General features: G+C 37.0%; 1 protein-coding gene across 1 annotated transcript in view; it reads right to left on the reverse strand.

Annotated features, from left to right (window-relative positions):
• Positions 1–2626: 2626 nt before the first annotated feature.
• The window catches only part of ACVR1C (activin A receptor type 1C), a 77023-nt gene continuing 52927 nt past the window's right edge, over positions 2627–26722 (reverse strand). Inside the window, exons 3-9 of the mRNA XM_043576770.1 lie at positions 22800–23039; positions 17919–18149; positions 14918–15085; positions 13154–13310; positions 11262–11386; positions 8272–8402; positions 2627–2943 (exon numbers count right to left, since the gene is read on the reverse strand). Coding sequence (XP_043432705.1) covers positions 2818–2943; positions 8272–8402; positions 11262–11386; positions 13154–13310; positions 14918–15085; positions 17919–18149; positions 22800–23039 — 1178 coding nt within the window. The 3' untranslated portion in view covers positions 2627–2817. The remainder of the gene's footprint in view (positions 2944–8271; positions 8403–11261; positions 11387–13153; positions 13311–14917; positions 15086–17918; positions 18150–22799; positions 23040–26722) is intronic.

Consider the following 26722-nt stretch of genomic DNA (forward strand, 5'->3'; position numbering starts at 1 on the left):
ATACCCAAAGTCAAAATATTTGAAAGGAGTAAAGAACAATGACACAGTGAGCCTATGAAAAATATTTTTTGCTTATAACACAATTCAAATGAAATAAATACTACACAATGATACTTCATCAAAAACAAATAATATGAAGTTTAACAGTATACGTATATACAATAAATTTGTTTTATGTTCTAAACTTTACCCTATTTTTGTAAGTGCATATTTTCTATTTATAATTGTGTTGAGAGTTGAGAGAAATTAGAACTTTTAACTTTTCTTTTAATCATTTTTGTTAACCTACCTCTTTTCTTAAAAAGTGCATCTGGTGATTGAGATGTAAGACTAGTTAGAAGCTACAGTTAACCAACATGAAAACAAGAAAAACGTCTCAAAAAGTAAAGATTCCTCTAGAGGAAAAGTTGAGCCAAAAAAATATGGAATCATATTCGGACACCCTCAAATAAATTATAAAACACAGTGTCAAGGAAAATTGGGGATGTTAAAACATTCCCTTAAAAATTAAATAAGTATATTCACCCAATATAAGTGAATAAAACAGGAGATATTATTCTTGTTTATTTTGACAACCATGTAGCTATAGTACAACTACAGTAAACAAATAATTTCATTCTCATATATTCATAAACAATCTCTGAGAAATCAAGGTAACAAGCACAAACAAGGTTACCCCTTCACGTAAGCTCTTTTTAAAATCCCTTCACACAGTCACTTTAAAAACTGATGTCTGCAATAACCAAATGAAGATACTGTCTAAATGTTTTGCAGATTGAAAGCAATTTCAGGAACCCACTGTCTTACAGAATTCAAGACTTTCTACTTTGTATTCTATTTGTCAATTTATTTCCTTCCCCCAACCAAACACCTACATCCCTGTTCCCATTTCCAAATTGGCTTTTAAAATCCCCAGGGGCAGAACGTATCCATATTTTCTCTATTGGCCCCAGTATTGTGGCAATGAAGATATGGGGTCCCCTATCTTATTTAATGAATGGATAACTGCATGAATGACAGTGCCACAGCCATCAGATTTGGACCTTCGATATCTTATCCCAGTCAAACGAAGATGGGTTCAGTAACATATTTCCATAGTGCAATGAATTATAACCAATAGATTGTGCTCTACATGAAAATACATAGATATATCCTTTAGAACACTGTTACTCAAGTTATGCTTTGTAGAACACTAAAATGTGGGACAGTAAAAAGGTCTGCCCTGTTCTTAATAAAAAGGGTTCCAAGGTCAAATAATTTGGGAAATCTAATTCAAAGAAATTCAAGTAACATCTCTTAACGGCTATATTCCTCAAAGCACATGACATACTAATGTGCAGTATCACTTTCTAAGAATCTATCAAAGAATGGTTTTGGCCTTGGAACATCTCAACAGAAGCGTGTTCTAAGGAACAGAGTTTAGGAAGCAGTGTTTTAGGACAATAAAAGATACCATGTTAAATCTCCTTTACCAAAGCAGAATTACGGATTTGAAGGAAATACTCAATGTTTCATGTATTATTCAGAATTCATCACTTCTGTCTCCACAGGAAGTAAAATAAAGCCAAAAGTATCATGAGGCTTCTTCTGCATCTACTTGCTCATTTTGAAAGAGTAGGGAAATATCTATTTACAGTTACTGAAGAATTTTCTTAATTTTTCTCAAAACATCTCCTGCTTTCCTCTTCCCTCTGTTCTAAGTGTGTATGTACAAAAGTAGTAGGGACCTCTGAAATAAATCTGAAAGACATCTTCTAACAATGGATCTATATGCCCGATTAATCTCTGGAAGTACGCAGAAAACAGTAATATTTATCTAACAAACAGGTGGACTATGAAATTTCCATGAGGAAAATGCCAATGAGTATTGTCAGAGTTCACGCAGGTCCATTATGATTGTGCAAAATGACCCGATTTGTCTTCTGTTTGACTAGACCACGAATACCACCATGAAAGATGTTGTTTCTGTATAGGGAGAAAAGAACTACATGGATTTTAAGGGAAAGGAGGAAGTTGGCTTAGTCTACAGATTATCACAAGATTTGGATCAAGGTCCAGCGCCACCACTAGCTATGTGACTTTTGGGATTTCTCAGTGTCTCAAGCTGTCAGATGTCTCATTTGGAAATGAGAGGAAGTAAAAATTTTAGTGGCTTTCACACTGTTGCGGGGCTGCTGTGGTAGAGGCTTATGGAGAGCAGGACACTGGGAAGAGACAAGGCCAAGGAAGTGGCTACTTCTGACCTCACTTTCACCTTCTAACCGAACGGCTCCCCTTTTACATGTTTTAGACACTGAAGTTCAGAGCAATATTTACTTTTTTTAAAAGATCCTTCTTAATTAAAAAAAAAAAAAGAGAAAACCACAGATTATATCATCTAGAGTTCTGCTGAGATATAATGTGCTCTAGTTCACATTTTTAATGAAACTGTTTTCGTCTCAGGAAAAAAAAAATGTTTTTACATTTCTTTTTCTTCATTCATGTGCTCTTGATTCAAGTAAAATAAAACCTTAATGGCTTGTATTATTTTTATATAGCTTATTTTACATTTTTGTCATATCTTATTAAATAAAAAAGATGAATCGATGTGTCGCTTTTCAAAATAAAATTAAAGACAACACAGAGATGGGATGAAGTCAACTCCTGCCCATGCTTGACTTTAGAGTTATTTTTCATGCTGCCTTTGGGCTCTTAAATACTGTCCTGCATTATCTTTGAGGTAGAACAACAACAAAAAAAGGCAACAACATTCACATAAAGAGGGAAAATGAGAAAAGAAAAGCTGTGAGAGACTTCTTTTTAACACAATTATCATCATTAGGCTTTGCAGTCTTCTTTCACACAAAGTTGAGAAATAGTCTTCTTAATACGAAGGGCGGTCAGGCGGGCTGCCCCATTGGCATACCAACACTCACGCATTATTCTCCCCATGACTCGGAGTGCCTTTAAAAGAGAAAAATATCAAACATGTTAGCCCATCACATAAACACAGTACAAGAGAAGTATAACCACAAACCCAGGAACTGATGCTAAGCTAGGAAGAAAATCGTAAACTTAAAACAATATGAAAAGATAAGGACTCAACCTCCTTAAACATCCAGTCAAAACACACACATTAACATTAGAGAAACTAACTTTTCATTGAAAGTGCAATCCATTGATTTCTGGGAATATGTAAAAGTGGCCAGTTTTTAAAACCTGAGAAAGGCCATGAAAGCCAAAAAAGGGATATGGGATGAGTAGCAAATTCCCCATACATTGGTCTGAATGGTAGGTACATATGTGTATACTTTTTTCTAAATTCATCAAACTGTATATTAAGATTTGTGCATTTTAGCGTATGTAAATTATGCCATCTTAAAATAATGATCTAAGTATAAATATCAAAACTTCTGAGTTAAAAAATAAAACCTGTACAGTGAACTGGTAAATAAATAAATACTCAGAAAGGAAAATAATGAGAAAAGATGAATCCAGAGAGATGCAAGAAATCACTGAATCAAGTGGCCACTCTGGCGACATCTGCTGATCTCATAGTCTAGACTTTCAGAATCGACGAACAACATGTGAAAGTTAGGAAACACAGCCCAAAGTACACAGAAGGTGTCAAGTCAAGATGTTTGCCAAGTCCTGAATATAAGGATGAATCAGTCTGACAAGGAATTTTGTAAATTATCTAAATTTATTTAGATTATCTAATAATTTTATAAATTATCTAAATTTTGTAAGTTACCTAAATCTTGACTCTTGGTAAGGAAAAAAAATCAAGCTCAGGCCTTAAAATGTTAAGCATTTTAAGCAACAAGCCTAAGATCATGACAAAAATTCAAGCACAAGAGTGAAGAAAGTACCATAAACAAGGATCAAGTGAAACAACAAACAGTAAAATCAGACTCATCAAAACATTAGATGCTAGAATTAAATGATATAAAATATGAAATAAATATATAAAAAATAAATTTTTAAAAAGCAAAGAGAAAATTCAAAATATAAGTTAAAAAGATCATTTTTTAAAAAAGAAAAAGTACCAATAAAACATTGTGACATAACTCTTCAAAGAAAACCGAAGCAAAAATAAAATATTGGGACTACAACAAAGTTAAAAGCTTCTTCACAGAGAAGGAAATCATCAACAAAATGAAAGGGCAACATACAGAATGAGAGAAGATATTCACAAATTATATATCTGGTAAGGAGTTAATATCCAACATATATAATTTATACTACTCAACACACACAAAATACAAATAATCTGATTAAAAAGTGGGCAAGGGACCTGAATAGACATTTGTCCACAGAAGATACACAGATGGCCTACAGACACATGAAAAGATGTTCAACATCACTATGCATCAGGGAAATGCAAATCAAAACCACAATGAGATATCACCTCATACCTGTCAGAATGGCTAGAATCAAAGAGATAAGAATAACAAGTGTTCATGAGGATGTGGAGGAAAAGAAACCCTTGTGCACTACTGGTGGAATACAAACTGGTGCAGCCACTGTGGAAAGCAGTATGGAGTTTCCTTAAAAACATGAAAATGTAAATAGTGTACGATCCAGTAATTCCACTATTGGGTATTTACCCACCACCCCTTTTAAAAAAACAGCAATGCTAATTTAAGAAGATACATGCACTTCTATGTTTATTGCTGCATTATTTAGAATAGCCAACATACAGCAGTAGCCAAGTGCCCATTGATAGATGAATGGATAAATTAAATGTATCTATATTTACATCTATATCTATATATAAATAGAAATGTATCTTCTCTATCTATCTATATATATAAATATATATATATAAATCTATGGTGGAATATTACTTGGCCATGAAAAAGGACGAGATCTTGCCATCTGCAACAACATGGATGGACCTAGAAGGTATAATGCTAAGTAAAATAAATCAGACAGAGAAAGACAAATATCACATGATTTCACTTGTATGTGGAACCTAAAAGACAAGTGAATAAATAAATGAACAAAAAGCAGAATCAGACCCATATAAACAGAGAAAAAATTGATGGCTATCAGTAGGGAGGCAGTGGGAGGAATGGACAAAATAGATGAAGGGGAGTGGGAGGTACAGACTTTCAGTTATGAAATGTATAAGTCACAGGGATGAAAGATATAGCATAGAGAATATAATTAATGGTGGTGTAATAGCATCGTATGCTGACAGATGGTAACTACTACACTTGTGGTGAGCACAGCATGATGTATTGGGTTGTTGATGTTGTATACCTAAAACTAATATAATGTGTCTCAACTATACTTCAGTAAAAAAACAAACAAAAAACCTAATAAACTCACTACCTTTTTCTGACTGAAAAAAAAAAATTCTTGACCTGAAAGATGAATAATTTTAATACTATTTAATATTGTCATTAATATTTTTTATTAATATTTTTTATTAAAAGAAACTAAATGGATGAGATAAATAGCAGGTTAGACACATTTGAGGGCCAAATTAATGACCTGGAAGATAAATATGAGATGCTACATAAAGATACAAATATGGAAAACAGGAGAGAATAGAAGACACACAAAAAACTGAAAGGTCTAACATGCATCCAATGAGTTCTCTAAAAACGGGCAAGAGAGACAATGAGAGGAGGAGCTATTTGAAGAGATAAGGGTGCAGAATTTTCCAGAACTGAAGAACATCACAAATCCTTGGAATTAGAAAGTCCAAAAATTACAAGAAAGATTAATCAAGGGACATCTATACCAAATACATCATAGAAAAACTGCAGAATACTAGAGACAGAGAAGTTCTTAAGGTAGTCTGAAAGAAAAGATAAATGAACTAAAAAAAAAAAACCAAAACAAAACTCAGTTGACTTCTCAAAAGTGATAATGAAAGCCAGAAGACAGTGAAATAACAACTTTATTTAGAGAAAATAACTATGAACCTAACTTTGTTTATGATAAAGAACAAAATAAATTTTCAGATACCCAAACACTGAAAGAACTTACAACCACTAGGTCTTCCTAAAAAACCAATTTACATAAAATACATTTAAAGAATGCACATCAGGAAATCAGAAAATGATCTTAGAAGGAAGCTCTGAGAGGCAAAAAGTAATGTTGAATAAAGAAAATGGATAAACATGTTAAGTCTCAACACACAATAATGGTATAAAATCACATGAGTATCTCATGAGATTAATACAAAATAAGAAAACTAAATACTGGACACAAATGGACAAAAATCGCTTATATCAGCAATGTACAAAATTGTTTGCATAAAAACTATGTTAGATCTTTTCTAGGAATGCATGGTTGGTTTAACAGTGGAAAATCTACAAATGCAATTTATCACATTTAGAGACAAAGGAGAAAGGCCATATCATCACCTCATACAGAGGAATAAAGTTTTTATCAAAACAAAGTCAGCTTTTATTTAACCTGATTAAAGTTATGAGAAACAAAACCTACAGCAAGTATCATACTCAAAGGTGAAATACATAAACTTTAAGGAGTAAATCAAAGATATCCAGTATCAATACTTTCAGGCAACATTATATTGAAGTCCTAGAAACTGCAATAAGAAAGAAAAGGCTTGAGGATTGGTGCTAGAACTCTCATTATTTGGAGACATGATCATCTATATGGATACCCCAAAAGAATCTACATTTTTATACTCTAAGAAATTTTTCCACAACACATGTTGTTTAAAAATATTAAAATCACACAGAAGACAAAGAGCAGAAAAAGAAATTTTACTCTAGCAATATAATGAACTACTGCACAGATATGAAAATGAACAGATTATGCTATACACATCTACGAGGGAAAGTGAAAAGAAATTAAGAGTATCTATAGTAAGTTTCAATAATATGTTTCACAATTACACAAAAGTAAACAATACATTTTTAGTGTGTGTGTGTATGTGTGTGTATATATATACATATAAAGTATATATAACATATATATTTTTCCTCCTACAAAAAAGCAAGGCAATAATAAATCATCATAACAGTAATCTCTCAGAGGGGCAAGGAATCTTTGAATGTTCTATGTTTTAAACTCGGTAGTGAATTCACTGCTTCTCATTTTATTATTATACTTATACTTTACATATATGTTATATACTCTTCCATATACATGAAATTATTAATTTTAGAAAAAAATGCACTTAATTTCAGTTTGGTTGTAAATGTCTCAAATTCTTCTTCTAAAATAATTAGTGGATAAGATACCTATACGAAATAGAAATATCAAGACATAAATCTTTCCTTAAGTGGAAAAAGAATTGAATAAAACATGAAGGAGGGGGGAAATGAGGAAAAAAACCTACTGTATAAAATAACCCTTAGGATAAAGCCAAACTAAAAATGTCACTTTCAAAAGACCTCACATATTACAATTAAATATGGTAGAATATATAAGGGGGTTGGGAGAGATTAAAGCATTAAAACAGTTCTGGAATTAGTTAGATGGTCTGTAGTCTTTGCCTCACCTTCCCTTCTTTCTCCATGTGCAAACTAGAAAAGTCTCTTCCCTCACATAGGGCCAAACTAGCACTGCAATGACCATTTATTGTGTGTATATTGCATGGTGGTCACTGTCTGTGCCGTTGGGCATGAGGAGATAACAAAAGTCTTGGCCGTGAGGAGGCTATTCTGATGAAAGAAAATAAGCTCAAACTTCAGCAAGTTAGGGGTTAGAAATAATTTAGTGACTCCAGGGATGATTGAAATTGTAATACTCTGTCTGGCATGGACATAGACTACCAAACATGTCTGTGTCCCTACAGTTACCAGCCTCTTTGCAGTCAGATGGGACTGTGTGACTGACTCTGGTCTATGAACCATGAATGGAAATGATGTGACTCACCTGAAGCCAGAGCATCAGAGAGCCACGTGTGACCATCCAGCTCCTCTCTTTGCCTGACCTAGACACTTGGAAACTATGCGTTGAGACAGCAGCATCCCAAGATCAAAGTTACCTGCATTACTGAATCAGCACAGGGTCAGCTGCCTGACCTGTTGGGGACTTTACACAGCAAGAAATCAAGTCTTGTTGTGTAAAGTCATTGGGATACCAGGGCCTGTTACTGCCACTTAACTTAGCATTCTGTATACATATAGCTAAAAGAACTAAAATCTTTCTGAGGACTGATGCAAGGACATACACTTACATACGTGGAAAGAATTGGATGCCTAGATTAAGAGAGAAGAACTATGTGGTTTCCAAAAATCTTCCCTCGTAACTTACCTTAGAATTACAATAGGTAAAACATATATAAGAACACAGCCTTACTTCACAGCTTTGCCACTGGTTGGGGATATTTGGTCGAAACTTCTGGTCACAAACAACCTTCCTCATTTCCTCTATTGATGGATCTGAAGGCACCATGTCATAATAAGGCAACTGGTACTCCTCAACAATTCCTATAAGAAATTTGCATGATAAATTTCCTAGTGTGAATAATAAACAAAGATGCTTATTTCCAAAGACAACCAATTATGTCTTCTAGGTACAAGGGGCACCCTGGGAAACTGGAAAGTCAGGTTTAATAAAATTTGGTGTCACTATGAAACCAAAGATATAGGTATTAAGCACTCAGCTGAATAATTATTATGTAAGTTTATAAAATTTATATTATGAAAATGTATATAATTTTGATAATTACATATATCTTATATAGAACAAACATATCTATTTTATGAAGTATATAATTTTGACAATTACATATTGTATATTATGTATGATTTTATAGAAATACATCACATTTACAGGATTTTAACAATGATATAAATGTAAATATATAAAATATTTTACATAATTATAAAGATTATGTAAATTCTGATTTATATAAAATACCATTGTGCAATTCAAAAGTAATGCCTAATTGAAAAACTTATAGCATGGCCTCATTGCTCTGGGAATGAAGTATGTTTCTCCATGAAATAACCTTTTCAAAACAGAATAGCTTACTCTTTGAAAATTGATGGGCAATCTTTTAAATGCTGTGTTTCTTATATTTGGATTATAGAAGTACCATACCTGAGAATGTGCCAAAGAAGCAGCAAAGGTACTAAATACGTACAGTTCAACATGAAGGTTCATATTAAAAGAGTCTCAAATACAAAGACCTGATCTAAATTATCAGAATATTACTTGAAATTGAGAATTTCCTTATAAAATTGCTTTAACTATAGTACTTTTAATGTAAAATATTTAAGATGTGCCCTAACAAATTACTATTTCAATAGTTGAAGAAAATTTAAAGACAATGACCTAAAAGCACATCTAGACAATTATTTTTTTTTAATTTTTTTTCAACGTTTTTATTTATTTTTGGGACAGAGAGAGACAGAGCATGAACGGGGGAGGGGCAGAGAGAGAGGGAAACACAGAATCGGAATCAGGCTCCAGGCTCCGAGCCATCAGCCCAGAGCCTGACGCGGGGTTCGAACTCACAGACCGTGAGATCATGACCTGGCTGAAGTCGGACGCTTAACCGACTGCGCCACCCAGGCGCCCCTAGACAATTATTAATATGAATTAAAAAAAAATGTTACAAACATGTTTGAGTCCTGCTTTTTACCATACACTGTCCTAAGCCCTTTACATGTTTTAATTTTTTAAATTAATTTGTTTATTTTTTAACATTTATTTATTTTTGAGACAGAGACAGAGCATGAGCAGGGGAGGGGCAGAGAGAGAGGGAGACACAGAATCTGAAACAGGCTCCAGGCTCTGAGCGGTCAGCACAGAGCCTGACGCGGGGCTCGAACTCACGGACCGCGAGATCATGACCTGAGCTGAAGTCAGAGGCTTAACTGACTGAGCCACCTAGGCGTTCCATTCTTTACATGTTTTAACTAATTATTTCTCAAATCCACAGACTAAAAGAGGAACCGTATTATCCCTACTCTATAGAAGGAGGAAATTGAGGCACAAAGAGTCATAAATTTGGTAAAGGTCATAGAGCTAGTAAGTGGCGGATCTGGAACTCAATCCCAGGCTCCAAAATCCTACTGTAATTTTATTGCTTCTATAAATAGCTTCATCTTCCTGAATGGTGTACTATTTCATCTGTGAATAAAAGGGGGAAAATTATGTTTTCTCATTCAAGTATAATTTTAACCTTGGAAGCTTAAAAAAATTTTTTTACTCATTTGAAAAAAAATGAGATTAGCGTAATGCAAAATGACATCAATGCGAAATATAAAAACTGAAGTTGGTTTGATAATGACAGTTGTTTTATTGAATGTTTACTATAAGCATGCTCTATACTAATTAATTAATTAATTAATTAAATCAATGTGTTAGATCCTCAAAGCCCAAGGGGTCAGTTTTATGATTCATTTTACAGATGAGGAAAGTGAGACCAAGTAACTTGCCTAAAGTCAGATATTCAGGAATTTGCTAAACCACAGCTTAGTTTTAAGTCTTTCTTCCTTGGAAGTGAAAACTCTAATCCATTTTCTAACAGTAGTTAACTTTTCTCTGCTGAGGCCAGAACTCCCTCAGACTGCATTTGTAGGGTTTCATCCTTTCAAACTCTTCCTCTCATTATTAATCTCTGAACTGCTAGGAGCATTGAGTCAGGAAGTTAGTCTATGCTCACCTCTGCCCACCATCACTTTCTCTCTTCCACATGCATTATCACAGAGGGAAAAACAAAACAAAACAGGAAAAGCCTGAAAGCTAGAAGACTTCAACTCCTATGGCTCTTGTTAAGTCATTTAACATCTTTGGGTTTAATTTCTGGTATAAAGTAGGGATATAGCAGGTGCCTGGGTGGCTCAGTCGGTTAAGTGTCTGACTTCAGCTCAGGTCATGATCTCACAGTTCGTGGGTTCGAGCCCTGGGTCAGGCTCTGTGCTGACAGCTCAGAGCCTGGATCCTGTTTCAGATTCTGTGTCTCCCTCTCTCTCTGCCCTTCCCCTGCTCACGCTCTGTCTCTGTTTCAAAAATAAACACTAAGAAAAAAAAATGTTAAGTAGGGATACAGCTAACTGCATACAAACTGAAGAAAATTTTCAAGTGCAAAATATCATTAAGAAAATCAGAATTATCAGGAGAAATGTCACTCCCACCTAAGCAGTAATCACAATATAAAATCAGCATTATACGTAGGATGCTCCACTTTTGCCAATGGAAAGCTATCCCTAAAAGGTAGTCTCTTAAATTTTAAAAAATGATTCAATATGGTGCTTAGAAAATAATACATACAAAATCATATCTTATATTCAAAGCATCAAGGAAAGACAGATACAAAATTATCCCCAACATCTTACCTCCAACTGAACACCTTCGGGCTATTTCCCAATAAACCAGACCAACAGAATAGATGTCAGCTCGTTTGAAGGACTCAAAGATATTCACATTCATAGTATCATCAAGCATTTCAGGAGCCATATACCTTGAAAAACATGCACATTTCAGATTCTGTGTATGACTTTACGGCAATCCAGTAAAATACAATCTTAATAAATCCTGTCACAAAATATAAATTAGGATAGCTTACATCATTTTTAAAAGTAGATCTAAGTCACTGTAATAAATTAAATTTAAATAATACAGTTATTGAATGAACCATAATTTAAAAAAATTTTAAATAAAACCAGAGGTCATCCTACTCAGTGTCAAAGCACAAGTGCCAGGAGCCAAATGACTTGCAAAAAACAAGCTAGAGGGAAATTCAGTAAACAAAGCACTCAAGAGGAAAGAGGGAACTCAACTTCCACCAACAAATGTTGCCATGTAAAGCTCCTTGAGGGCAAGAAGCATCTCTTATTCATGGCGGGCCCAGGACAATAACACAGTGCTCAGCAGCATACCCTAAATACCTTCTAAGAATGAACAATTTTATTTTATACTGGTTTCAAAAAATATATACACAATATACATTGGCTACAAGAAAATTACAACCTTGTTTGAATAAAACTAAACAAAAGATATCTACAGGCCACGGGACCTGACTGAGTCTAGCTGTCCTAGGGAGATTTTGATGATTTCCCAAAATATTAAGATCCGGGTGCAGTACTCTCCCAAACTCTTAAAAGCTTTAGATCCTCTTAAGGAATCCAGCATCCAAGGCTTCCCTGGGGGGCCCTAATGTGGAGACTGTCATATGGGCAAGCTGAAGTTTGCTTTTCAGAGGGAAAAGAAGAAAGGTCCCATAGGGCCGCCTGGTTTTAACAAACTGCCCTGAAGTGTTCCTGGGGCCTCATTAAATTCTAGGGAACCAAGAGAAGAGCTCAGAGTGATGGGCTTGGAATCTCTAATCTGGCTTGGAGGCCAACTGAACCAGAAATTCCCTACTCGCAAGATCCCTTAACAACTCCAGGAAAATGTTTTGGTTGTTTCTGATTTCAAGGTCAAGAACCCAGGAATTATATCAAAGGAGCATGAGCCTGATGTTCAAATAAAAGGAAATGGAAGTATGCTGGCTACAGGCTGGCCAGAACAAGAAAACACCAGAAATCTCACTCCCAACGGGCCTGTCGTAATACATATGCAGTATGTTCTGTTTATCTTGTTCTTGTTCTGAACCTTCAGAGATTCTGTTCCCTGAATGTGGGAAATATGTCCAAACTCCTATTATTTTAATATACATCAGTTTGGGAGACTTAAGGATAAGTACAATTACAGGTAAATACAAAAACTGTTACACGTCCTTAAATACTAAGGGAGTACAATAGCACATGTATGTATTTGTTTAGAGTCCCTCGCTTACCTTGCTCAATATACTGATTCTACATCTCTTGTTTAGAACCTGAAAAAATAGATCTAGCCCTGAGTTTCAGTGCATTTATAAGTATAAAGGCTTTGGAGGAGCTACATACTGATGACATGTTTTTCCTCCTATCCCTAGGAAAATGTATTCTCAGAAAGTGGCACCCGAAAAATAATGTATCACCATCTCTTCCACCATACCTATCTACTGGATTCCTTACCCAAATGACTACTGTCTATACAACTAAAATGCCACCTGTCCCTGCTTTATAAGCATTATGCCACTGGCTTCTCAATGACCCACAGAAGACTTCTTGCTTTCTTGGACCTAATGATTTTCCATTCAGACCACTCGCCACCAAAAACACCAAAACGCACACACACATCCCATGACGTCACGTTTGGGAGGCAGTCACATGTCTCAGGTTGCTACCAAAGCTAGTTATCTTACCTTTTGGTTCCTACTTTAGGATTCTGAGGTATGTCAATAGTGTTCAGTACTGAATCATGCTTCACAGCCAACCCTAAGTCTGCTATGGCACACGTTTCACACTTTTTCACTAAGATATTCTTTGATTTTATATCTCGATGAGCAATCGCAGGTTTACCTATGAAACATAAGAAAAAAAATACTCCTTTTTTTTGTTGTTGTTACTAAAGATTGACTCTCTCCAAAGGGAATCACGTTGAAGACCTGGCTCAAATGTCACCTCCTAAGTAAGACAAGTCTTGCCTGACCACACATCCCACATCCCCAGTCATTCTCCACAGAGTACCTCGTTTTGCCTTCTTCAGAACCCTTATTACTGGCTATATTGTTCATTCCCATGTGTGTCTATCTGTCTTTCCCAACTAGACTGTAAGCTGCCTAAAGGCCTGTGTCTTGCTCATCTGCAAGCCTCTGATGCTCAGAACATTTGTTGGCACTTGGTGGCCACTAATAAATTTTTGTTGAATGAACAGGGAAAGAATTGGCATCGCTACAACCACGTAAGAATATAGCAAATATTCTCTTACAAACATGTTTCAAACTTTTACTACCCTACACCAGCAGTTCTCGAATGTGACCCTAAAATCCCTGGGAGTCTTTGAGTCTCTTTTCTGAATACATATCTGTGTGAGATTACCTTTTCTTCACATACTTCAACCAAAACAACATATCGGAACCAAGTGGATGAAGAACATGCATGAGAATCCAGACATTAAGTCAGACATTAAGGAGATTTGCAAAAATGTAAAACAAAACCATTATTTTCACTAGATATGGTTTTTGTATTACAAAAAAAGGATGCAATTTTTAAAAAAATTTTTTTTTTCAACGTTTATTTATTTTTGGGACAGAGAGAGACAGAGCATGAACGGGGGAGGGGCACAGAGAGAGGGAGACACAGAATGAGAAACAGGCTCCAGGCTCTGAGCCATCAGCCCAGAGCCTGACGTGGGGCTCGAACTCACGGACCGCAAGATCGTGACCTGGCTGAATTCGGACGCTTAACCGACTGCACCACCCAGGCGCCCCAGATGCAATTTTTTTAAAAGATGTAAATTTTTGAAACGTATTTCGCATTTAATTGGTTAATTAGCATTCAGTAAATTAATAAATATTTTTTACATTTCTCAATTTTCGTTCATAATATAGTAAATGTTAACAGGTAGAACCCAAATACACAAACACTTTTGGGATCCTCAGTAGTTTTTAAGAGTTTAAGGGCCCATGAATCCAAATTAGAGAATTATTGCCCTGTCTGGACTAATGACTTTCTAGAGCCAATTCTCTATTAACTCAATAAATAGTAAGGACAGTGCATATTATTTGGCCTTTGAATACATGATATGTAAATATCTTTTCAAGATCACATTACCATCTCCCATTATTTTAGTTATCAAAGGTAAATATTTAAGCTATCAATATTCTCTGAATATAGAGCATTTGCCCCCCCCCCCCCGCCCCAAGTAAGATCTCCCAGGTGTATGTGCTAAATGGCAAAGCCAGAGCCACCAGTATAAAAACATTATTATGGCTAATATACACAATGGTGAGTATATAGATGAGAGTTGCCTGCATCATGATAATACCCTCAGTTTTATAAAGCACCTTAGTGCTTCTTTACATTTGATAATTGGAATAAATTAAAATACAAGGAAGCACTAAAACACAATTTGGTGTTTCCATCCTCATATTGAAGCAGAAAGAACTTAGAAAGAAAACACGTACCTTGTGTACCAACAATCTCCATATGTAAGTGGGCCAGACCACTCGCTATGGAAAGTGCCAGTTTTATCATGCCAGCCACTGTTACTACATTTCTATTCAAATAGTCATATAAGGAGCCCAGTTCATGGTATTCAGAGACAAGCCAAAGTTGAGTCCAAGTTCCATTATCTAAATGGAAAAAAAAAATCATTTGTTGCATTAAAAATCACTGTATTATGTTAAGGAAGAAACCAAAGGCTTTTAGCAAATGTCAGTATTGAAAATAAATCTGTATTGTTAACAAAGGAAAGTTAATTACTTTAGTGATGATGCTGACAGTCCAAGTTAGTACAGTAAAATTTCTCACTGAATCCCTGAAGATGTTGATATAATAAAACCTGTTATACATACTGTAGCTATAGGAAGCTGTGAGAGTAATTATGATAAGTGAACAAGTTCTTTCTTATTCTCTCTATACATTGATAACACCACATTATAGGAAAAACTACTGACAGATGCTCTTAGGCTCAGTGTTGTGCTATAAATCACTCTGAGCTTTTAAGAAAGATTTTTCCAATAAAAACCAGAAATGCAACAAATGTACACAAAGTATTATCACTATAATAAAAGCCCGAAAATTCTAAGAATGTTCATGTTGTTCACTTTTCAAAATATGAAGTTGATTTTCCCCAAATGCTTACATTAAGAGCCAGTTATGAAACATTTTCAAATAATTTACTTCATCTAACCAAAAGGTAATCCATCTTATGAAATATTTTTACCAGTACAGAAATTAGCTTAAAACTTCTGTAGGTATTAGAGTCCCTAGAGTTAGTTTTAGCTTTTGGAATGGAGTCTACAACAGCCCTGGGAAGCCCTGACCAGTTCTGATGCTCAGAGTAGGAAGCCATAATAAACATTTGCTCCGGACTTTTCCTATTAAATGCTTTATTTACAAAAGCTAACTCTTAATCCAAATATTTAATTTCCAAATCCGGGTAGCGATAAAATTTCCTAGGAATACAAAAATGAACATAACGTGATAAAGCTCAGTAATAAACTGACCATGAATAAAACTAATCCCTACTCCTACCCCTCTCTCTGCTCAACGCCAATGGCTACCTTTGTCCTCTCACATTAACGTCTTTGTCAGAGAGTTGACTAACCAATGGAACTGTTAAGTACCACAAAAGATTTAGAAATGAGGATGAAAGCAATGTTAGAGGTCATTTGAAAGCATGCACAAAGCCACTGATTAGTAAGCCAGTGACAGGTAGACCAGTTAAAGTGAAGAAGGAGACCATCAGGGATGATGTCTTTTGGGCCTATTGTTTTTTATAATCAAATAAACATTATGATTAAATTAGACCCATCAAGATGATCCATATAACTAAAGTCATTACTGCTTTGACAACAATGCTAATTAATCTAATCAGTAGGTATGCTTCAACTCAATCTTAGGAAGGAAAAGTTCTTAGCTCACTAAGAAATGTCTCATTTTTGATAGTCTGGATATATTTTCAAAGTATATGTAGTTGAGAATTTGGAAAGAACATCTTTCTTTTTAAAGCTCATCTTGGCTTTACTCAGTCTATACCTACCCACATGAAAAAACACAAACCATCAGCAAACACAATTGCTACCAAAATGTACAATTACTCCAGGCCTCTCTTATGTCATCTAATTAATAACAATAAGGCTTATAATAGGTCAAAATAACCATAGATTTTAATTTCCATAGGTAATGGTGAGTCCCTGATACCCATAGATCATCTGTTTTTTAGATAGATGTTACAATCTCTACCTCACCAAAGTTCTTCATGAATATTACTGATTCAAATCAAAAACATTGAGTGGGTCAACTTTTGCTTCCCTTTGTGCCTTGTCTCCCTTTATTCAGGGAACTAATGCACAGTTAGATGACTAAAATCTATGCAAAAAGAAGAAAGTACAGGTAACTCACAAACTTTATACCCAGTCCCTGATTACTCAGGGATTTACACCATATTTTCCAAATACGGATTTAAATACCAAGACACTGATGTTCTGCCTTGCTCCTCAAAACTCAAAAAGTGATACTGTTTAGGGTTGTTGATGTTAAGCCTCAACATATAAATCATGCTCAAAGTACATTAATAGAACATTTCACTAGAATTGATTTGCTGGCTGCCATTCTGATAATGTTCATGGAAAACTGGAATTCTGGAGTTGAAGCCTGTTCATACAGATGAGAGGTACCGTCCTAGCAAAGGTGGATATTCAGCTAGCATTCATTGGTATGTCTGTGCCAGTTATTAAAATATTGAAATATCTCTGTCCTCATCAGCTAACAGCTGCTATTCAAAATTCCAATCCCATTCCTTTGCCCTAGACACCCAAAGCAACCTCCCCCACCTCCCACCCCAACCCCTGACAAGGTGCCTCCAGATTTCTCCACGAACCAGAAAATAAGGCATAAAAGCTAGCACTGCAGGGTTCTCTCAGGACTCTGTTCCAGTTGAATCTTCTATTCTGACTGGTCGATTCTTGTGCCATACCAGTCACCAAATACTTTAAATATCAACCTGGCTATGGCGTCATCATGATTTCATATCAGTCGTCTGCCCTGCCTTTATTGTATGGATCTGTATGTTTATCTGTGGAGAAGAGGAAAAGCATTTTCTATCCTCAATAAAGAAATTAGACTAGATTTTATTAAAACAAGGACATTAATTAGTTTGATCTGATGACAGACATAACATTTTTACTTGCTGAACTCAATTAGATTGAAAATACCTTTGTTGGGGGCACCTGGGTGGCTCAGTCGGTTGAACATCCGACTTTGGCTCGGGTCATGATCTCACAGCTTGTGAGTTTGAGCCCCATGTCCAGCTCTGTGCTGACAGCTCAGAGACTGGAACCTGCTTCAGATTCTGTGTCTCCCTGTTTCTCTGCCCCTCCCCCTCTTGTGCTTTCTCTCTCTCTCTCTCTCAAAATAAATAAACATTAAATCAAAAAAAAATTTAAAAAAAAAAGAAAATACCTTTGTTGTCAGCAGCTATGAAACCAAGTATGTTCTCATGTCTCAGCATAACCGTTTGGTAAATTTCTGCCTCACGAAACCAAGATCTTTCATCTCTGGAGGAGAATATTTTTACAGCCACATCTTCCCCACACCATCTTCCGTGCCAGACCTCACCAAATCTACCTTTTCCTACTATCTCCTGAAGTACGATCGTCCTTGCAATTGTTCTTTGAACCAACAGAGGTAGACCTAACCAAAGAAAAGATGAAATTGATTAAAAACAAGGGAGTGCCAGAAAAGAACCATCATAATGGCCATTATTTTCACACAAATAGGGAAACATTTAAATGCTTTAATAATTTTACTGATTTTAAAGAAACAAGCACCATTATACCAAACCTTAATGTCAAACCATTGCTCAAAGGAATACTCCAAATTCTTACTATGATTTTCTCTTCTCATATTCACAAATGAAAATTTCCTGAACATAGACTACTGCTACATATATTTGATTTTTCAGAATTGCTGCAAATCTCCCCGATTTGCCCATCAAAACCAGTCACATTTTAATGGTTAAAAAAATATGCCGTTAGCCTCTAAAATAAAATGTGTTGCTTCTAGTACAACTGGGGGAGCAGAAGAACTCTCTGTGTAAAACTGCAAAGTGAAGAATAAAATTCAATAATCAAGGGAGGTAATCACGTTACACTAACAGTGAGGTATAGTCATAGAAAATATCAAATGGATATTCTGTGAACAAAAAAAAAATTCAAAGAAAATATATTCTGAGTGTATGTAAAAAGTTCAGGTTCTTTGAACTAATAACCCCATGCCTAGAATTCTTTCTTAAAGATTTAACTGCAAAATGCAGAAATATTTATGTCAAAATATTTAATGTGTTATTGTTTATAGGAAATAGAAGGAAAAATATCTGATAATAGAAAAATTGTTAAACATTGTACAGAGATTAAGAGAACAGATAACAAAGACCTGCGTTCAAATTTAAGCTGTGCAACATAACCACCAGCAAGTAATTGAACTTCTTTGAGCTTCAACTTCCTTATCTAAAAAACAGGGGCTATGGAGGGATTACTCCATAGGGGTAATCCAAGAATCAATAATCACGTTAAGCACCCAGCATAATATCTGGTATGTTAAGTGATCAATAATGGCTAGGCCTTAATATTCTGAGAACGGATTACTGAGAGTAAGTGATAATGATGCTGCTTATGAGGTATTTCTTAATGACATGCGAAAACACTTTTGCGATAACATTAAATGAAAATAGCACAGTAAATTCTATCCATCTAAATGAGCATACCTAGCTATTCAAAATAGGCACCGAAAAAAGGCTAAAAAGGAAATCTATTAAATGCCCTGATGGCTATTTCTATTTAGTGGAATCGGGGTGAATTGTGACATTCTTCGGTCTAACATACATTTTCTTAATTTCCACAATGGGTACTTACTACAATTATAATTAGAGGAAAATAGTTAAAGAGGTTACAGTACAAGCGTACTCTGGAAAGTCATGTTTAGTTATTATTGTAGTGGGATGGCTCGGAACCTCTCACTGCAACAGCTCTCTGAGCTCTGCAGGCTTCAGCCTCTGCTCCTGAAATGTGCCACGGTTTATTCAGATGTTCTCATCCTCGTGAGAACCACCCACTGTGGCTAAACAAGCACAGACTATAAGGTGGCTATTATGGGTCTTAACAATTAGTCACGGAGCCCCACGGTCAGCAAGTTCTGAGATCGTCTAGTCCAACTTTATCATTTTAGAGATGAGAAAATCGGGGTCCCACAATAATCGAAGACTTGCCCAGAACTAGGCCATAGTGGGAGGCAGAGCTACAACTAAAACACAGGTCTTCAGTCCAAAGTCTTGCCCTCACCATTCAGTGGATACCACCCCCACCCCCAGCCCTCTCCTGCTGGGAAGACTTCCAGCAGCAAACTATAAAGGCTGTTTTTGTAGACTACAGTCAATTTTACTACTTGGCCACACAATAAAAGTTGTACTAACAATTAGCAGGCCAAGTTTCAATCTCAAACTCTCTCCTCCCTCTCCCATCTTGCACGTACACACTCGCAAAAACATCACATCAGAGCTAGATAAGCCTGTGTTTTCAAACCGCAAATTGATCAAGTGCATGACCAATGCCCCAGACCATGGGCAAAGTAAGAGAACATCATCTAAGGTACTCAGCACGGCAATTAAGCTGAGACACTAAAACTCGGTGAAAGTTGCTTTGGTATCTTTCAAGGCAACCATTCCAAACAATCTAGTTCTGCTTATACGCTTAGAAATTTCATTAGAAGAAACATGGACTCCGCTTCTTCATGTAGGTTCATTTTACTCTTCTTTTGTTTTTTTAAACCAGGGTTTGTAGAAGCTGATGCCTATCTGATGGAAAGGTAACTTTCAGTAATGCCACTACTCATCAGAAGTGTTATATGGGGAGAGGAAAGCAGCAATGTGCCCAGACTCTTAGAAGCCACCTGAGACACAATCCGTTCTCAGAAACAGTCCCGCAGGACATCGGTCCACTTGCCTCTTAGGTATTCTATCTCTTTGAAATGTGTCCCTGACCCGGTCAGGGATAAGTTTCATGATTTTGGTTTCTCAACATCTAACAAAACTGCCTTTGCCTAAAGTTTGCTGGTCAATTAAGAAAAGCAAAGGGGAAGCAGAACCACCTGATTTCCTCTGAGTGAATGAGTTTTCATGATGGAGGCATTGCTGCAGCTGAACCCATTCTCTCTGATTACCAAAGGCATTTGTAGCCAGTGCTCACTGCCAAATGTATGTATCTGACTTGGAGAAAAAGTGCCTAAAACTCTTTCAAACTGGTCATTTTAAAAATCATCTGTGCTTTGGTATATTTACAGCTTTCTTTTTAAGAAAGATCTTAGAACATCCTGGGACACCTGGGTGGCTCAGTTGATTAAGTGTCTGACTCTTGATTTCAGCTCCGGTCATGATCTCGTGGTTCGTGAGTTCGAGCTCCACGTCGGGCTCTTGGGATTCTCCCTCTACTTGGGATTCTCCCTCTCTCCCTCTCTCTCTGCCCCTCCCCTGCTTGCTCTTGCTCTCTCTAAAATGAATAAATTAAAAAAAAAAAGATCTTAGAATAATATAGAGACAAGAGCCCAACAGTTAATAAATCCAGATTTAGGTTTAACGATGCACAAAAACACCACAAATCTTAATATTAATTTTTTACTTCATGTCCTGACTCATGATTACTTTCTTAAACTAAATATCCAGTCTCCAGTTATAATATCACTATTAATTTTATTTGAAAGGGACGTTCTTAGTCATCTTAAATATATTCCAGGAGTAGCTCTAAAATACACATTTCTATTTAACATCTTCAATTGAACTGAAGTTTTTTGGGGGGGATATTAAATAGGAGGTTATTTAATCACTTGAACCTTATAAAGATACTATATAAGGTTTCAAGGAACTGGGTACAAATCAGAGCTCTCTGTGCTCATATTTTGTGCCTAGAATGTCACCAGTGCTCAGGAAATTAGGGAACAGTAGTCCCCAGGATGTAATAGGGAGGACTGAGTACTAATTCTGGACAGTTTTACTTTTAAACGAAGAATGCCAGCTTTCTATGCAAGAATTTAATTTGGATTTTAGTTCTACAAACTTTGCAGTTTGGAGACAGTTCTTTCCAATATTCCTCCTTTGAAAACATGCTATCTAATTTATGCAGGGATGGCATAAACACTGAGACCCTGTTCAATGAGAGAGCAGGCAGTCTTGCCCTCAGAAGCAACAAACTGTGTGCGCTCTCTGGATGACATAATTAGGCCTCTCTTTTCTGGACTCTGGTGAGCCTAAAGCTGCTTCATGTTAAATACGGATGCTCATACAGATGCTACCGCCACTCTGTCGTCTGCCCTTGTTAATCGTGCCGCGCTCCTAAAGGCCACGGGCTGGGGAGTTTCTCAAAGTCCCCTTGGGGGAATCATCCTTAATGATTCTTCCAAAGCAAGAGGGGATCCAGGGCCTTCTGAGGTGACCCACCTCGGCTCACCCTAGTTCACATGTCTGCAGTACCACATGCCCTCAGGATTCCTGGATGTACACATGAGGAAAGGCCAGATTAGAGAGTCTGTTATTACGGAGGAATCCGCTCTGTCACCAGAAACCCAAAATGCCCTCATATGGTTTGTGCTAAGAAAAAGGTTCAGTGAGGCCATAAAATAGCCTCGTATTTTGAATGGCTTCACCAGGGGTTCTGGAGTTCCATTCAAGAGGAAGAGAGTTATCATCTCACCTCGGCAACAGCCAGCAGAGGAGTGCTGTGCTGTTCCCTATCATCTCTGTTTCTATGCTTTTAGAACACATTCTTGATTTTGATTTCAGGTCAGCTCTCTGTTCACTTCACACACACATCCCAGGGGATGCTGTGGATTCCGAAGACTTTCATAACCACGAGCAAGGGCACTCTAAGAATACCACTTTGCACAACTAACATCTTTCCCCCAGAACCCAATTCCTTAAGTATGGTAATGTTTGCGCCCATGAAGCATTACTAAGAGAGCCACAATGATTATCACCAACCATAACGGAGGCAGGGGGGAGAAGAGAAATTCTTTCTTGCTTCAAAAAATAAGTTGTGAAGGAATATAAAAGTGAGACTCGGAACACCTAAAGGCAGACAAGGCAACTGAGAAGACTTAACTCTTTCAGCCATGACGTTTTTTTCTCTTCATCAAATCCTAAAACAGGTTTCTATACCAGAACTTACCAGGTACCACGCTGAGCACTCTAAATGATGCAATTCATAATACTGGGGCCCTTTTCTACAGGTTAGAAATTGTTTTGATTTATTTTTAAATGTGAGTTTTCTTACTGCAAAATGGACAGGGGGCACATACCAGAGCCAGAGCCAGAGGCCGTCACATCGTATATCAGATCTTTTAGAGTTTTTCCAGCATTTACCAGATTGCACTCAGAGAGGGGTTCCTCCACATTCTGTCTCTTTTTCTTCCTGTCTGTGCACTGGCGACCTTGGCACGCCCATATCATCAGCGCCGCTGCCATGGACAGGAGGCAAACTGGCACAGTAATAACAACGGTCAGCTCCATGGGTCCGAGTTTTGGGGCATTTGGAGATGCTTCAGTTAAAAGAGAAAGAACACGACCATAAATCAACCCATTTAAGATACTCTAGAAATTGTAACCAGGATCACCAAAATTTCGCATCATTGATGTGGAGCTACCCAGCACGCCAGAGTTAGGATCGAGATGGGATCCAGATGGGATCCCAGATGGGATCCAGATGGGAGCCAGAGTTAGGATCGTGGAAAGCACCAGCACACGGGAGCCCTTTTCAATCCTCCAAGGCATTTGCCATTTTTCTACTATCTTCTCCCCATTTCTCAGCAGTCCATCCTTGGAGCACGTTCATTCACTCATGCCCCAAATAATTACCGAGCTCTTGCAATAGCTCTTGCCACCATTCCAGGTGCTGGAGATACAGCGGTGCGCGGCAGCCAAATCCTTCCTCTGGAGCTGCTTATGTTCCCACACGCCCACTGAACAGATGGATGTGCGACAAGAGGCCTTACGCGCTGTGAGGAAGCAGAGGGGCACGCGCGTGCCGCGGGGATGCCCCTTGCGGCAGAGTGCTCCTGGAGGCCGCTCTGGGAGGCGACAGGGAGCAACGCCTGGAGGGTCTCCGCAAGCCGCGCGCCAGGCAACGTGAAAGCAAGTGTGCAAGACCCCGAGGTGAGGCCCATTCGGGCTGCTCAGGCACAACCCGTGCCTGGAGGGCAGTGAGCGGGGAGGAAGGCAGAAGAGAGCGAGACAACCAAGACAAAAGAGCCTGTGGGGTCTGGTAGGCTAAGCGAAGGGCTGTGAATTCTATTCCAAGTAGGAGCTGTCGCAGGACTTGGAGGAGGCGAACTACGGGATCTAAGGTTCATGCTGCGTGGCCGCAGAGGGGCGCAGGAGTAAAAAGCGAAGAGACAGAGGGAGGGGCCCGATGCAGTCATCCAGGCTCGATGGTCTTGGCTGAATCTTCGCTGAAATAGTAGGACCTCCTCCTGGGTTCTGGTTCATCCTCCGCCCTTTTGCTGTTGTGTTTTAATCCCTAGGTTGTATCACCACCTGGCACATTATATATGCTTAACCGACTGAGCCACCCAGGCATTATTCAATTCCCTCCAAAGAACGCATGCTTCGTGAGGGAAAGAATTTTGCCTGCTTTGTTTTCAACTCTATCCCCAGTGTTGACAACTGGAGACGACGGATAGATCTTGAAATGGTGGAACCGCTAAAAGTTCTACTAGTTTGTTCTTAGTAAGCAAAGGATAAGGTTTTTAGTTTTAGAAAAATAAACATGATCATTGAAACCAAGCAACATAAAGGGTGTAATCAAATTTGTGACTCTCCTGTTAAAACACAGACAGCCAATTTTTCTAAAGTTCATCTTGCATTTAAGAAATCTTTTTAATTTAGGGGAAATAGTGATACATTAAAAAATCTATGATGACAGATATTTCCTGTATTTTTCAAGGAAATTATTTTGACACCTGAAATGAGCACATAGTTCATTTTCTTTTCATTCACTAAAGACAGCCTCAGCATCAATCTAATTTCATCACTGGGTCCTATCATTAGGGATGCTGGTTTTTGTTTTTAATAAGCCTTGGGAAGTATCTGATGGGATACAGGAATAGAATTCTGGAGTCTTAGGTTCTCAGACATCAAGGAGAAGTGGAAGAATGCAGACTTTGGAGAAAGAGAAGCCAAAGTGAGATGACACTTTCTCCATTTGTGGCTATAGTGCCTTGGGCAAACTGCCCCAGCTGACTAGGCATACCCTAGTGAGAGGGTTGGAGAGAATGCATAGAAAGCAACGCACAGCACCTGCACCTTAGAGTCTAAACCAATGACGGTGATAATGGACCTTGTGAATTAAGCCATTCCTCAGAATTCTTTCTTTGCAATCCTAGAGAGCTTATTATATTAAATACACTTACATCTTACTTACAATATGTAAACCAGAATAGGTAAAGACAAATTTAAAATAAATATTATTTCATTCTCAAGGAAAAGGAATCAAATTCCTCAAAAATGTGTTCATAAAAGTTTCAATAAAATCATAAAAATATATACATATATATTTTTATCATTGATAAGTAATATATTTAAAACTGTTTAGTGAACTCTGGAAACAAACATAATCCATGCTCTTCTACTTTGCCCCAGGAATTCTGGCAGATCGCCAACTTTCCCTCTCCTAAAGGTTTCAGGATTCCTCTGAAGTCATTAGAAGTTGTACAGGTGCATATGAGAAGAGGTTGGCCTTGAATGTTCTTATGACAAGGTGCTAAAAGAGTTCTCTGACTTGACTTTGTTTTAGAAATCATTAACTGTTGTACTTGCAACTTCTAAAGCTTGCTAATATAAAACAGTTTTATTATCCATTTAACTATGGTCTTTCAATCTACATTTCAAGTTGTATCTATATTTTTAGGTCCTCGCAATGCTATTCTAGGAATTCTAAGAAAGCCACAGAAAGCATTTAATCTCTTGCAACCTACATAAACATCTACTTGAGTATGCTTTTAAAAATAAAAATAAAATTTAAAAAATAACATTCAAAAAATAAAACACCACTATTAGCTACATTTATCAGGCTATATCTTATTCCGATATATGTTATCAGGAACTATCAATATAAACATTAGAGTTAAAAAGCTTATTGATTGTCTTCCTTTTAGTAAAGCTCTATTAAGCAGAGCTCAGATCATCACTATGGCAACCAATAAAGAGGCGAAAGGTCAGCAACCCTGAAAATAGAATACTCTCTATAAAAGTGTACTGTTCTCTGAAGGTTAACAGCTCTCAGAGATGTTTATTACAGATGGGCAATGTTTCTACTTTTGGGAACAAATTTACTGATACGAGTTAGTAATAAAAAAAGATTACTCAGCTAGAAAAGGCTAGCAACAACATCCAGAAAGAGCTCCTTAAACACTGAGCAATTTTTAAAGCAAACATTTGTAAAACTATCTTCTAAACCAAATGTTGATTATAATCTCTACAGGAGATAAATGAAGAAGAACTGTAGTCTATACCCAATGAGTCATGGCAAAAGGAAATAGTAGCACAGTTAAGAATACATTTTAATAAGTTACCTTTGATGAGCATATTAGTTTTTCTAGCAGGTTTTATATTATTGATCATAGGAGAACGCTTATTATTCAATAATTTCCCATTTGAGATTGTGCCAACTGAAATGCATTCTCCATGTTATAAGCACCTCCATGGTTTGGGCAGTGCTTCATTGTTCATTCATGTTATTTCACTCCTTAGAAAATTAAGTAGAATAGAATGGGAATGGGGAAAAGCACTAACCCAGATGGGTGAGAGCCTAGCTCACAAATATCTCCCCTATATAAGCTCTACAATACATTGAACCAAGACAACAGAGGGAAAGGAAGTATTAGCAAGGCAGGGAGAAGAGAACATTGATCCAGATGAGGTGGAAGATTCTGGACATCTAGAGAGAGTCATGTGAAAGGCAGATGAATGTACAACAATAAGATAAGACAAAAGAACAACAACCGAAAAGAAAGATGGACGGATAGATGCAATACTCAAAATGAAAAGAAAAAGATAATATGGGCACGATCCTCATGATCCCCATGTTTCCTTCCTTGCTGACCTCTTCTCTGTCCTTATTATAAGTTTAAAACTTACTGATGTTTATGAGACTTCTATGACCTTTGAATTAATTAATTTATATCTCCTTAGTATATGCTATTAGCAGGAGATGGCTTAGAACTGA

The sequence above is a fragment of the Prionailurus bengalensis genome, chromosome C1 (assembly GCF_016509475.1).
Source record: "Prionailurus bengalensis isolate Pbe53 chromosome C1, Fcat_Pben_1.1_paternal_pri, whole genome shotgun sequence".
Taxonomy (NCBI): domain Eukaryota; kingdom Metazoa; phylum Chordata; class Mammalia; order Carnivora; family Felidae; genus Prionailurus; species Prionailurus bengalensis.